General features: G+C 51.5%; 1 protein-coding gene across 1 annotated transcript in view; it reads left to right on the top strand.

The window, feature by feature from the left end:
- The window catches only part of Xkr6 (XK related 6), a 225335-nt gene that overhangs the window by 189371 nt on the left and 22250 nt on the right, over window positions 1-13714 (top strand). Inside the window, 1 exon segment of the mRNA XM_028884160.2 lies at window positions 12982-13178. Coding sequence (XP_028739993.1) covers window positions 12982-13178 — 197 coding nt within the window.

Below are 13714 nucleotides of genomic sequence, written 5' to 3'. Positions count from 1 at the left end.
GGGCATTAAGTCATCTAGAATGAGGCCAGACTGCCCAGGGAAGATCCTGGGCAGACAGTAATGACTGGACCTAACCACCATGAGGAGTCTAGGGGTGGAGAGCCATCAGGTGAGAGGCACATGCAGGTAGGCATAAATCATGGGATGTAGATCCTCAAGACACATCGGCACAGGCCCTCAGGTGACTAGATCTAGGCTGGCCTCCATTTTCTCTGTAAAATGGGAATGATGAAGAACGCTAGATAGGCAAAATGCCTACACAAGCCAGGCAGCCGATGGCATCTGTCCCAAAACTGCTCTCCCATCCTTTGGGCTACTTTATCCTACAACTACCATAAAAGCTACCTATTCTGGCTCTTTTGAGCTTGAGATGTGCTCAGAAATGTACATGGTACATAATGAAGGCAATTCTCCCCTTTCCTCCTTAGAAGATGCAGATCTGAGAACATCACACTTCCAAACCACTGTGATAGGTCAGACTTCCCAAATCAGCCTGCACAGGTGGTGAAGTAAGGTCGCAGGGACCAGGTCAGCAGAAAGGCCAGGGCTGGCAAGTTGAGCCACCAGTGAGCTCAATTGGTTTGGTGACCATTAGCTCAGCTGTCTTGACCATTAGCTCAGCTGTCTTTAAGAATGTAGCCTGGTGGTGCATGCCTTTAATCCCAGCATTTGAAAGGCAACAGCAGCTAGATCTCTGAGTTCAAGGCCAACCTGGTCAACCTAGTGGGTCCCAGGCCAGCCATGACTATATTGTGAGATCCTGTCTCAAAAAAAGTAATTGAGGACAGGGTATCATGTACCCTGGGAATCCTTTCTCCTCTCTCACTTGACTCCTGAATAAAGGAGGCTGCTTATCTCTGTGAGATGGTCCAGTTTCTTGGAGGGGCCCCACAGCACAGCATGTTTTGGCTTTTCTCTGAGTCTATCCACCTTCCTTCTGGAGGCCATGATCATAGTGAATAGCCAGGACCAGGTACTTTGCAGGGCAGCAGGGGACAGGCAGATCTCCCCTTCGGCAATCCAGATTGGCTGTGGATACAACACTGTGCTGATGTGACAGTGTCTACAGTGTCTGTACAAACGGGACTCGAGTGTGTATGTGGTGTGTGTTTGGGTGTGTGTGCATGTGTGTGTGTGCATGCTCTGTAGACAGTCCATGCCGAGTGTGAATGTGGAGACACGTGCATTTGCAACAGAGCGACATGTATGCAACATGTATGGATATTGTGAACACTGTGTGCGGAGTGTGTCTTGTGGGGAGTGAGCAGTTTCAGGTGTGAGGGAATATGTTCCTAGCACCCACATGGGACAAAGGCAGAGGCACCTCAGGCAGCCCCACAAATGTGGCTGCGTGTGTTCAGATGTAACACAGCACAAAGGCTTTTTCAAAACAGCAAGGAAGCCCCACAGGTGGCTGCTTATTATTAACTTCAGAGAAAAATCCTGTTCTGCCTTTGAGGTTGTCTTGCTGGGTCTTTCCAGAAAGACACTAAACAGCTATTGCCATGAAAAGGTCAGCCTGCTGTCCCACAGGTTGTGCCGATGATGGTGGTGACCTTGGACAGACCAGTAGGGGCCTGAACGTTGCTGTGGCCTTAGGCCTCAGAGGCCTCCTTCCGGGGCTCAAGGGGTAGTAGGTCATAGGTCATGCTATAGCCTGAAGATCTCAGACTTTTAGTCAAAGCAGAGGCTCTCATAGGAAGCCCCAAAATCTTGGATCCTAGTGCCTCCAACCTCTTCATAGCCTGTAAAGCTCCCAGGAGCCTAGGGAGCATGCAGATAGCAAGCCTTACAGACAGGAGGCTGGGTCTGGAGCCTGGCCCCGCTACCTCTGTCAGCTGGTGATATCCAACAGGGTCTTCCTGTGTGCTGGATACTGGTAGAGACTGAGGATCCATGAGGGTGCCTAGCTGGGCTGAGTCCTGCTCTTGGGTCTTAGGACCCCACAGGGAAATCAGATCTTAATCTTAGATAACTTAGATCTTCTGCAGTGTCCACGTTCATGAGTCACAGATATCACCTAGGTGACCTCTTCTGGTCCTTTGACTCAGCTTCCTCATCTCCAACATGCCATGATGCTGGACTCATGGAAGTAATGAAGACAGAACAGGGGCTTGCCATGTGCTGCACGCTCCTGACTGGTGGGGCCAGCCCTCATGCCTCTGTGAGCCAGGTCCCCCCCGCTCCTGTCACCAAGCTCAACCTACAGGGAGTTCCGCATCTACAGCAGGAATGGGTAGGCAGGATATGTAGAGTAAGTAGCCTGAGGCAAGAGGAGAGGTCCACCCTCTGTCTCCTAAAGCTGAGTACTGTCCCAGGAGCCATCCATCCTTCTTTGGTGTGTGAGAGGCTTGGTCTTGTGTGGCCCAGCCAGTGTAGCATCAGGGATGATGATTGTCACCTCACCTGACTCCAGTTCTGATATACCCACCATCAAGGAGGCGATTGTACAGTGACCCAGACCCCAAGGAGACAGGCCAGAGCTGGTGGCTTGCAGTGGATTCTCCGATCCCTCCTTTTGCTTTGAAGGTGGAGCAACTGCTTACATCTGTGACTCCAGCCAGCAAAGGGGACGCTGTGGTTTTCTGGTGAAGGGCTCACTAGCCTACTGCAAAAGGAAAGCAGTTGGCAGCTAAGGTCACAGTCATCATGTGCGAGACCCCTGCGTCCTGGATGAGCGGTTCTGCAAGTCGGCAAGAGATGTTAGGTGTTCCAGGGCCTGGTAAGACCTCGGAGCCCCTCGAAGAGCATTTGGTTTTTGTGCTCGCTCTGCTTCCAGAATAGCTAGCTGTCTGCAGATGCTAAGAGGAGAAGGGGGCCTCCCCTGCAGAGCCCAGTCTGCGACCAGGTGGCCTGCTCTGTCACTTTGGGTCACAGGTGGAATTCAGGGCCTTCCATAGTCTCTGCTCAGACTCTGTTCGGCAGATCGCCAGTGGCTTTCTGGGGCTGCACGGACCCCTGATTGACCTGCAGTCTGTAGAAGGAAAAGCCATAGTAACCACCATGGGGTTGGAGTGGGGAGACTGGCTGCAGGCCCTTGTTGGCAGAGAAGGGAGGTGGACCTGAGGGGCTCAAGCTTTCTCCTTCCCTCTCCTGTTTTTCCCTTCCTCCCTCCCCTTCCTGTCTCTGCCTCAGTTTCCCCGCCTCTGCTCCATCTCCTCCCTTTCTTTCTTCCCTCCTCCCCTTTCTATTTCCTGTCCACTACAGTTCGACCATGTGACAGTCCAGATTACAATGCTTCAGCGTGTACAGTTGTGTTGTGTGACACCATCCCACAAGGCGACTGCATTTGGAATTTTGAGTTTGGGTCTTTTCCCTGGGCTGGGCTGGCCAAGTGCGGTTCCGCCCACTCTCTCAATGCTGGGCAGTGGGCAGTGAGCCACGGCACCCAGTCAGCCATAGCCACCAGAGAAAACAACCCACACTCCATAATGCACCATGTTGCTAGGCTGCACACTCTAGAGGTCAGGTGTATCCCAGGCGTTTTTGGCTTCTATTTTCAGAGACAGGGAGATGGACTCCAGTTGTTAAGTCTACTATGGCACCAGGGTCTGCAGGACATCAGGACTCTAGTCCCTGCCGGGACAGGCCCTCCTGGACAAGGTGCACATGGAAGTACACATGTCCTTAAAGCTTCTAGCTTCAAGTTAAACTCACACGGACTCACACACACGTTCCAGGCCTTCCTTGGTGCAGCTAGATATGGGGTTCCACCTAGATGGGGAGCCCCTGTTTGGCCCCTGAAGTCCAGGAAAAATCTAAAGTCAAGCATTGAGGACCAATTGTATGACCTACAGGCAGGGCAGAGCCCCAAACCCCGACACTGGAGAGATGCTTTCCTGAGGGTTTCTTGGTCTACAGAACTAGGGAATGAAAGCTGACCAAGCACTGGATTGCCATAGGAACCTGGATCAGGACCCTGAGGACTTAGAGGAGACTGAAGGACTAAGGCCAGGCTGGGGTCTCAGGCTCCCTCTGAATGAGCCAGATGGGACCCAAGAGGTGGGCTCCAGAGAAAGATCGTTGCTAGGTGAATGTGAAGGCTAATGGTTGCTAAAGTAATTCAGCTTGTGTCACTGTCCACACAGATAGCAAGATGGTCTCCTCTCCAGAGCTGGTTTGGTTCAAATGGACGTGTCCTCTAGGTAGTGGCTATTAGGCCGGTCCTATTGATGCCCAATAGTCCCTACCAATTTATTCCAAGTCAGGAGGCCCAGAGGTGTCCAGTACCCCCACAGTGATCTTGCTCTGTGTCTGAAGTCATCTCCCAGGTCGGTGGCCAGGATTAGGCCCAAAGATTTTGTTGAAGAGTGGGTGGAATGGGGGGTGGGGTGGCTAGAGGTGGTAAACATCACTTGCACAGCCCTTCCTAATGTCTCCTTGCCTGTTGGGCCCTTTGCTGTCCCCAGGCCTGGAGTTCTGAGCTCTCAAGCTCTGGTCTGTAAGCAGGGGATTGTGGACTTGCTCCTGGGGAAAGTGAGAAGGCTCCAACTAATTAGCATCTGGGGACAGACCATGTGCTGCGGCCACTAAAACCTGAGTTAAGTCCTCACTCCCAGGGATCCTGTGTTTATTTTATATTCATAATTTGAATTTTTTTGTTAAGTTGAGAAATGGTCTCTCTGTATTGCCTAGGTTCACCTTGGACTCCTGGCCTTAAGAAATCCCGCGTCAGCTTCCCAGGTAGCTAGGACTACTTGGGAGCACATGCCAAAATTCTGCTTCCAGAGTTAACTAACAGATAAAAACATAGTGCGGCTGATTTAAAGAAGCCACTTAAACACCTGTCCAGTTCCAAGCCTTATACATCGCAGTTAACTTCTACGTACTTAGAATGGCCACCCTGAAGCCACAGAGCGTCACTTAGGGCTTTATACTTTCAATGTCAATTATATTTTTTATTCACTTACCCACTGTCAAGAAAGAAAAACTATGACAGAGTTGAAGCTAGAAAGCAATAGCTTTATATCTATTTTCATAGCTCTTGTGTCCCTTTGCCTACATCCCAGCCCTCCCCATCACCTAGTATTGTCCTCTCTTGGTCTCCTTGCTAAATGTTTTGCTGTGCCCACACTTAGACCTGCTTACATATATGATTATATATGTTGTAGTCTAGGAGCTGCATGTGAAGGAGAGTGAGAATGTGTGGGTTCCCCCCAACCCCGAGTTTCAGTCACCTCACATTGTCTTACACTTTCCAAGTCCATTCATTTTCCTGCAGATTTCATTGTTTCCCTTCTTACAGCTGAATCGTGTTCCATTTTGTGTGTGGACCACATTTTCACTCTCCGTTCATTTGTTGATGCACAACGAGGTTGGCTCCGTTTCCTTGCTGTTTCAAACGGAGCAGCAACAAACCAGGATGTTCACGCAAGAGAAACCACTAGCAGAGTGCACAGACAGCCCACAGAGTGCGCGAAAATGTCTACTGCTGCACCCCAGACAGGCCTCATATCCCAATTTTACAAAGATTTGCAGAAATTAAACACCAAGAGGAAACCTGCTAATCCACGAATAGGGTAATAAAATGAACAGTTTTCCAAAGAAGAAACACAATTGGCCAATAACTATTTTTAATCCATCCCTAGTTGTCAGGGAAATGCAAATTAAGGCTACTCTGAGATATCACCTTGCCCTCATCCGAAGGGCTATCACCAACTCTGACACAAATGGAGAGGCTGTGGGGAGAAAAGAACCCGTTCACACTGGTGGGTGTGCAAGTCAACACACTCATTATGGGAATCCATTAGGAGATTCCTCAAAAAGTTAAAGGCAGTGCTACTCTATGACCTAGATGTCTCTCCTGGGCGCTTACCCAGAGAACTCCATATCTTAATAAGAGAAATACTTTTGCATCTTTTTTCCCTACCATTTTCTTTAACTTTGAAGTTAGTTTTTGTTCAAGTTTAAGGAGTGGCCTTTGACAGCCTCCCGGTGACCCTCTCAGCTTGCTAGGCCTTGTCCTGAGGAGCTGCCGCCCGCTTTCATGGCTTAGGTGCCGATGTGTGTGCGCACGCACGCACGCACAGAACATCCTCAGTGTTGCTTGCATGAGTGTGGGTCTGCGGTCATTTCCTGGAGCAAGGGTAACTTGCCAGTGGCCACGGCACTGAAGAAAATGTGGGCTCAAGTTCTTGGGCAGCTACGGGGTTTATGGATGTTTTATCCCGTCTACAGCTTGTCTTTCATTCTCTTAATGTCATGCACAGACAAGTGTTAAGTGTTGAAGTTTGCTGGGTCGGCTTTTGGGAGCATGTACAACGCCTCAACTAATGCGGGGTCATAAGACTCTCTTTTCTCTACAAGTTTCCTAGTTTTATATTGCAGCCTATGCTACGTGGTACGTCAGTTGTCCCGTGTGATTAACTAATTGTCCCCACACCTTTGGGAAGAATTCCTTTTTGCTGTCAAATCCTCTGTGCTCCTTTGTAGGCAACCAACTGGCCTCGTTCACATGAGTCTGTTTCTAGACTCTGGCCCGTGTTTTCCTCTTTGTCAACACTGTCTCGATTATCTTAAGTCCTAGAACGCAGATAATGTGAGTGTTTCAAAGTTGGTTTTGGCTTTTTTAGACCCTTTGTCTTCCATACACTTTTGATAATATGCTTATCTATGCTCACCTGCACAAACGGAGGTTGCTGGGATCTTTCTTAGAATTACGGCAAACCTAGTGTGCAGAGGTGGTAAGGGGTGAGGGAACTTGCTGCTCTTGCAGAGCACTACTGTTTAAATCCCAAGGTGGGTCACTCACCACAGCCTATCCCAAGGGGATCTGATGCCCTCTTCTGGCCTCCATAGTCACCCTGTCCTCATGTGCACATAATCCCCCACCCCCACACACAATTCAAAATAATAAAATAAATCTTTAAAAAATGAATTACTTTAAGTCTTCAGCTTGGGGGTGGGCAGTTGCCATCTCAGTTATATCCATGAACGTGGTATGTCTTTGATTTCTTCTAACATTGTTTACCTTCATTATACACATATCTCTCATGCCTTCTTGACTTACATCTAAGAATTTCATTTTTGGAATATATAAATGTTGTTTTTTTTATTTCAATTTTCAACTGTCCATAAGTAGTCTACAGAATCAGGATTGATTTGTATCTGCTCACCTTGTTCTGTGAGATATTTCCTTGTAGGTCCTATGAATGCATTTGTGCAAGCTGTGAGCTCTTCGGTCTCAGCCTCTAGCAGATGGAGATGTGTTCACTGCTTCTGTAGTCTGCTTGTGTCTTCTGTATATAATTCTTTGTCTTGGGAGGATGAACTGGCTGCTGCTTCCAGCACGAGGTCGGGTGAGGGTGAGAGTGGACACCATCGCTTTGTTCCTGGTCCCCAGACAAAAGCATTCCTCCGCCTTTGTGTGTGGTGTGTGATGTTCGCTGTGCAGCTTTATTAGCGTCCTGCATCTTCCTCGGATTCTGGGAGTTTTGTTCTAGGTTTTGCTTGTTGAGTGTTTTTTTTTATGATGAGTAGTTGTTGAATTCTGTCAAAAGACAGTTTCTGCCTGGGTTGGTGTGCTGTGTGGGTTTTGCTAATGACAGAGTCTGCATTCATTGAATTTGAACAATTGCACCAGACTTCCATGTTCAAGATAAACCCCATCTGGCTTTGGTGTACTTTTTTCCTATATATTATTGGATCCAACTTGTGTTTCTAGTCTCATTATGTTGCTGTGATAAACCACTGTAACCAAAAGCAACTTAGAGGAGGAATATGTTTATTTACCTCCACTTCCAGGTCACAGTCCATCACTGAGGGAAGTCAGGACAGAAGCTTAAGAGAAACTTGAAGCCGAAACCATAGAGGAACACTGCTTGTGGGCTCTGCATAGCTAGTCTTCTTCTGCAGCATCTTCCTGGGGAATGGTTCCACCTATAGTGGCCTGTGTCAATTATCAATCAAGACAATAACCAATAGCCATGCCCACAGGCCAATCTGATATGAGCATTCCTTCAGGTGACTCTAGCTATAGGCATTTGCTGTTTTTTTTGTTGAGGATTTTTATATCTTGGTATATGAGGTATATCGTCCATGGTTTTGTTTTCTTGTACTCAATTTTTTTCTCATAAGATAAAGGCAAGTGTCCTTTACTTCTCTATTTTCTCAAAAGCAGTGTGCAGGCTTGTGCTGTTTATACTGTAAGGGCTGTGTAGAATTTACTATATTTTTAAATGAGGGGCTGTCTAAGGTTTATGCATCACAACACTTAGGCTTTGGGAAGGACCATTTTCCAAATCGGAGCTTTCAAGCTGAAGGTGTGCGAAGCAGGAGCCCGGAACTGTGGGTCCAGACGGGCAAGCCTCTTCTTCAGCCTCCTGCACCTGGGAGAGCTCTAGCTAGCTCACAGTCTGGGTAAGACTTCCGATGAACTGTGACTGACTGTGTGACCAGGGAAGTCACCCAGCCTCTCTGGGCTGCAAATCAGCCAACAGGGGAAAAAAAAGGAAAAGGAAAATGGCAATTATTCTCCCTGAATGCTGATATCAATTGCAAAGATTCTCTGAGACCAGAGAGCTCTCCTGGGAGCAGGGAGAGAGAGTTTGATGTCAGGACTTGCGTGGCACAGAAAGGAGCTGATCAGAGGTGGGGATAAGTCAGGGGAGGCAAGCACCCTAGCGAGCACACACTCAGCCAGCGGGTTCTCTCCCATGTTTTCCCATGGACTCTCATGTTCCAGACCCTCTAGAGGGCAAGATGGCATGCGTTCATTATTTCACCTTATCCTGGGGCCCTACTCTGGACTAGGCACCTTCTCGATGAAGAGACCAGGCCTCAGAGGGTGGGCAAACTGTATTTCCCCACTCTAAGGATCAGAACAGGATGGACCGTGTTCAAGAAGAAGAGACAAATGGGTCCACCAGAGAGCTGTGCAGGTCTGGACTCCAGAGCCCCAGGCCCAAAGCCAGAATCCCCAGGTGTGAGCCTCTGCTCAGCTGTTTGCGCAGCTGGGTAAACTGAGGACGAAGTCTTTGCTTCAGAGCCTCAGCTGTCGATCTGTGAAGTGTGGTGATGCCGCCGCTTCCTTGTAAATGGTTGTGAGGATTAAGCGAGTTAATGCTCTCAGCTCATTAACTCCACACAATTGCCCAGAACCATGCCTTTGCACTCAAATGCAGATGACTATGTGTAAAGCATGTGCCATACTTTGTACACTGTGAAGCCACACACTTGAAAAAAGGATGATATCAAGTACTGGCAGGAGTCCAGAGTGCCTCAGACTGCCCTTCTCTGGGCGGGGGGGGGTAAACCTGGAGTGGGGGTGGATGAGGGTAGGTGTTAGGGTGAGGGTGCAGTCTGAGGAAGGGACCTATGAGGGGTCACGCAGTCCTGCAGTGTGAATACGGCGGCGACCTCCCGGCTCTTATACTGATCACTGCAAGCTCTGGTGCTTCTAAAGGAGAGACTGTGTGACAGGATGTAACAGGAGATGATGAGGTAGTAAATCCAGGAGCAGCGGGGTGGGCGGGCGTCTTCTCTCCTGGGCTGCCTTCCTGGGTTAAGGCAGCTTTCTAGTACCTTCAAGGGGAAGGGGAGACCTTGGTACCTACCATACCTTCAGTTGGGACCCTGGTACATATTGACCAACATGCACCGCGGCTCGCAGGTGTGCCCTGCATCAGGCACTGTCGCATAGGAGGGCGCGGGCCCTAAGGTATGAGATCACCGGCGTGGCGCCTCCTTTTTGTAAAACTTAGGGTCTGGCGCCACCGTGTGGCCACGGGAGGAAGCCGCCTCCACGGAAGAGAGGCCGTCCTATAATGCTGCAGGGCGACCTCACAGGGCCTGTCCCTGCTCAAGGGCTCAGGAAAGAGGTGTGGTGTCCTGTCACCCTGCAGCTCATTCCCTACAGCTCCTGTGACTGACAGGGAGGCAAGGTCTAGTGCAGCCCAAGGAAGGATGCAGTGTCCCACTTGCCCTGGGGATGACTGGATCCATGTCTCCAAGAGCTGTTGGGATACTTGCACACTAGAGGAAGCGTTTGGCACCATACTGGGGGGGTGGGGGGTGGGGGGCACTTTTCATGGCAGGAAGTCAGAAAGCTCGGATGTAGATTCGGGGATGCTCCCCCCCCCCCCACATTCCCAGAATGATGGAGACAGAGGACTCAGTTTAGACTCTGGCCTTAGGGTCCTGGTCTATAAAATGGGCTAGGCTAGGTCTGTGTCCAGATCTAGTTTATTACAAGCCGGCAAACATCCTTTCTGCTGCCAACTGATGGCCAAGACTATAAGATGGAAGAGAGAGCAGCCAGCTGAGCGTGGCGATGCACAGTATTCAGGAGATGGAGGGAGGAGGGCCGGAAGTTCAAGGTTATTCCTGGCTATGTAGCAAGTTCAAGGCCAGCCTGGGCTACGTGAGACCCTGTTTCAAAAACAACGACAAAACCGAGCTGGGAGAGAAGAGAGAGAACATTTGCCCTGTGGTCTGAATGTCCTGAAGTCCCAGGCTCCACTCTGTTTCCCTCTTTGCTGTCACCCCAGGGCAGAGGCCTGGGGGCGCTGGTGACCAGGCGGTGTGGCACCCAAACCCAGGTACCCTGTCCCAGGGGACAGGTTCTGACTTTGCTCCTGTGTCCCTCTGGGTGGGGGTGGGGAGGGAGTGGTCTTTCTTCTTGTACCTTGAAACTCTGACACAGGAGAGGAAGGAAGCAATCAGGGCATCCCCCTGGGACGCCGATGGCTAGGCTACTCGTCACTACAGCGGACAAGTCACTTCTGAGAGAGGCAGAGCTGGGGTCTGAGTGTACACGGAGAGACCTGGGTGGTGGCCTGTCTCTGGTGTGGCTCAGTGCATGTGGGCAGAGCCGAGTTTGGGTCAGGGGATACTTCTGACTGATGCGATACACAGCGCCACAGCTCTGCCAGACATGCAGCTCTTCTTCCCAAAGCATCGCTCAGGGTCGGCTTCCCCATCCCCTTCCACTTGGGAAGACGGCCGCTCCTCACCGGGTCCTGCCCTGCCCACTACGACGGTCACCACCCCCTGTCCCACCTAATGGCCTCTTCCTAAACTTTGACCCTTCCTCCCTCTCTTCTTCTCCCGTGTTTTCTTGTCTTTCTCTCTCCCTCTCTTCTCCCTCCTTTCCTGACTGGATACATAGGCCCTGTTTTCCGGTGTCCTTCGCGTCTCCAGCCCTCCCCTGGTTCCTTGATGGTATAAATCTACAGAAGCACCTAGTACTTCTGTACATAGAGCAGCCATGAGCATGCAGGAAGTGCAAACTCATGATAGAACCAGAATGTGGTGCCCAGCTTCACCTCAGCCTCAGTTTCCCCACTTTCGAAGCGGTGGTAAGAAGGCCTGCCCATGAGGCACCTGGCTGAGGCCTGGCACACCCGGACCTTCCCCAAGTCCCTCCCTGATGGGGTCCTCTGCAGTGCGACCTTAACTCTGCAGAGACGAAGAAATGGTGTTTATCCCTACTTCCCCAGCGGGGGATCCGTTCAGGACAGTTGCCTGAGCCTCCATGACATCTCTTAGGGATCTATGAGGAAGCCCTCATCTCTGTTTTTTTGGCTCCCGGCTGGAGCTCACTGTGGCTGCATGGTTATTGGAGTTCACAGCCTTGGCCCAGTGCAGCATGTCTTCCAGGCTATTGAGCTTTCATCCTTCCGGGTTCAACACCCAACTGCCATTCTGGAGTGTGGCCCACCACTTTGCAACTGGAGAGAGCAGCGCTTCATGGTTTTGAACTGCATTACGAACATGCACTTTCCAGTCTGGCCTTTAAACGTGGGTTCCCATCTGTCCAGTCTTTGGGCAACGCCCTGACACTGACTGCCGCGGGGAAAGCTTTTCTCTTACCAACCACCTGCCTTTCACATTTTTGTCTCCAGCATGCTTTGTGTCCTACCGCTGAGATGTCATGAGATTCCCAGCATGCACTTGTTCCCTCCACGGGAGCCACACTAGGCAATGAGATGTTATCAGGGTGCCATCAGCAGGTCCCTACTCATGCGGGGCTTCTGTGCTCCAGGGGGAAGCAATAGAGGCAGATAAGAAAGAGTTCTGAGAGAGCAGGAGAGCTGGTGAGATGTTGGAGGTGAGATGAGGCCCCCAGGAGGGCTGAGGGTTTTACTCTGAGCACTAGGAAACCAGATGGCAGAGGGGGTCTCCCTGCCTGCGCTTTGGAAACTTCCAAGAGCACTCTGGCTGCCACCCGAAGAGGGGTTCTTACGGAGCGGGAGTGGGCAGCATGTGCCAGGGAGGAAGTCGATGCATGGAGAGGGCAGAGAGGTCTAGCCAGCAGGCTTGAGTGGGCAGTGCCTGAGGGCCGCCAAGCCTGAGGAGGGATATCAACCCTGCGCTCCATCTGTATGCTCCCAGCTCGGGAATGTGTGTCACTGTGTGTATGGGCTCCCTACAGCTCTTGGCGGCCAATGACCTTGGGCCAACTTCTCCTTGACCCTCTGTTCAGCCATCTGAGCCCACGTAGGGGAGGGAGGTGACCTTTCTGAGGCCCAACTAGTTCTTACGGGAGTATGCCTGCCTCCTCCCCATGTGGGCGTGGCCAGCCAGAGAGTGGCACTTAGGAGCATCACCAGCCGGTTCCTTCTCTCTTAGGAGAAACAAAAATGCCAGCCCTACTGGAATGTCCCCCCCACCACCCCCCTGACCCTATACCCCAAGAAGCCCACTGACCTCTGACCTCATCTGAAATGTTCAGCTGATGGGCCTGGGACATCATTTAGGCAATGCTTTCTTTTCCTGTATGTATAAGTGGAGGCCAGGATGGGGAGGACCGGCCTTGGGGTCCCTCACTGGGCCAGCTCCCTCCCGTGACTGGCTCCTCATGCCTCACTACTTTATCCTTTTGAAGCACAGAATCCCACCCGAGCCCCTGGGGACTTCTGCAGGAGGTCTCGGGGAATGCCAAGGCAGGCGGGCTTGGGATGGGGGGGAGCAGGCTGTGGTCCTTCGGCAAGCCCCACCCCCACCCACACGTGTGTCCTCTGTCCCATGTCTCCCCCACAGGTATATCCGCACCATGTACCTAGGGATCCAGAGCCAGCGGCAGAAGGAACACCAGCGGCGTTTCTACTGGGCTATGATGTACGAATATGCGGATGTCAACATGCTGCGCCTCCTGGAGACCTTTCTGGAGAGCGCCCCCCAACTGGTGCTACAGCTCTGCATAATGATCCAGAAGAACAGCGCAGAGACGCTGCCCTGTGAGTGCCTGCCCGCCACTCTCCCGGCATCACCACCATCCCCCACCCCCACCCCACCCCGCCTCCATCCCGCTGCAACTGCCTAGGGGTCCTGACTAGTTCAGATGTCCAGTCCCACCCAGCCCACTTGGCAGATGGCAGGGCCCAAGTGGTTCCTCAATGCCCCTGCTCCGGAGGCGCTCTGTTCCTAAGAGCGCGTTCCACGTGTTTTTGGACAGCGGAGCCAGCCTGCCCCTGGCAGCTCAGCGTCCTGGCGATCTAATCAGGTGTGAGGCCCCCCTTGGCTGCGCACTGCCCTGGCCCCTGGTGTTTCCACATCTGCGGGATGGGGATAATCAGGCCTAAAGACAGCACGTGCCAATAACACTGAGTCACGGCGGGTCTTACTTCCTGGTTTTGGACGGTTTCAACTTCAGGCTCTCGCCTCCAGTGCATGTAGATGCCTCCGCTCATTTGTAACCACAGCCTGAAGTGGTGGGTGCTCCAGTGAGCACACACAAAGGGACCCCGTGCTCCCCACTGTGGCCCCAGGTAGT

The sequence above is a fragment of the Peromyscus leucopus genome, chromosome 9 (genome assembly GCF_004664715.2).
Source record: "Peromyscus leucopus breed LL Stock chromosome 9, UCI_PerLeu_2.1, whole genome shotgun sequence".
Classification (NCBI taxonomy): domain Eukaryota; kingdom Metazoa; phylum Chordata; class Mammalia; order Rodentia; family Cricetidae; genus Peromyscus; species Peromyscus leucopus.
Note: the sequence above shows the minus strand (reverse complement) of the source record. Positions and strands in the feature narration are given on the sequence as shown.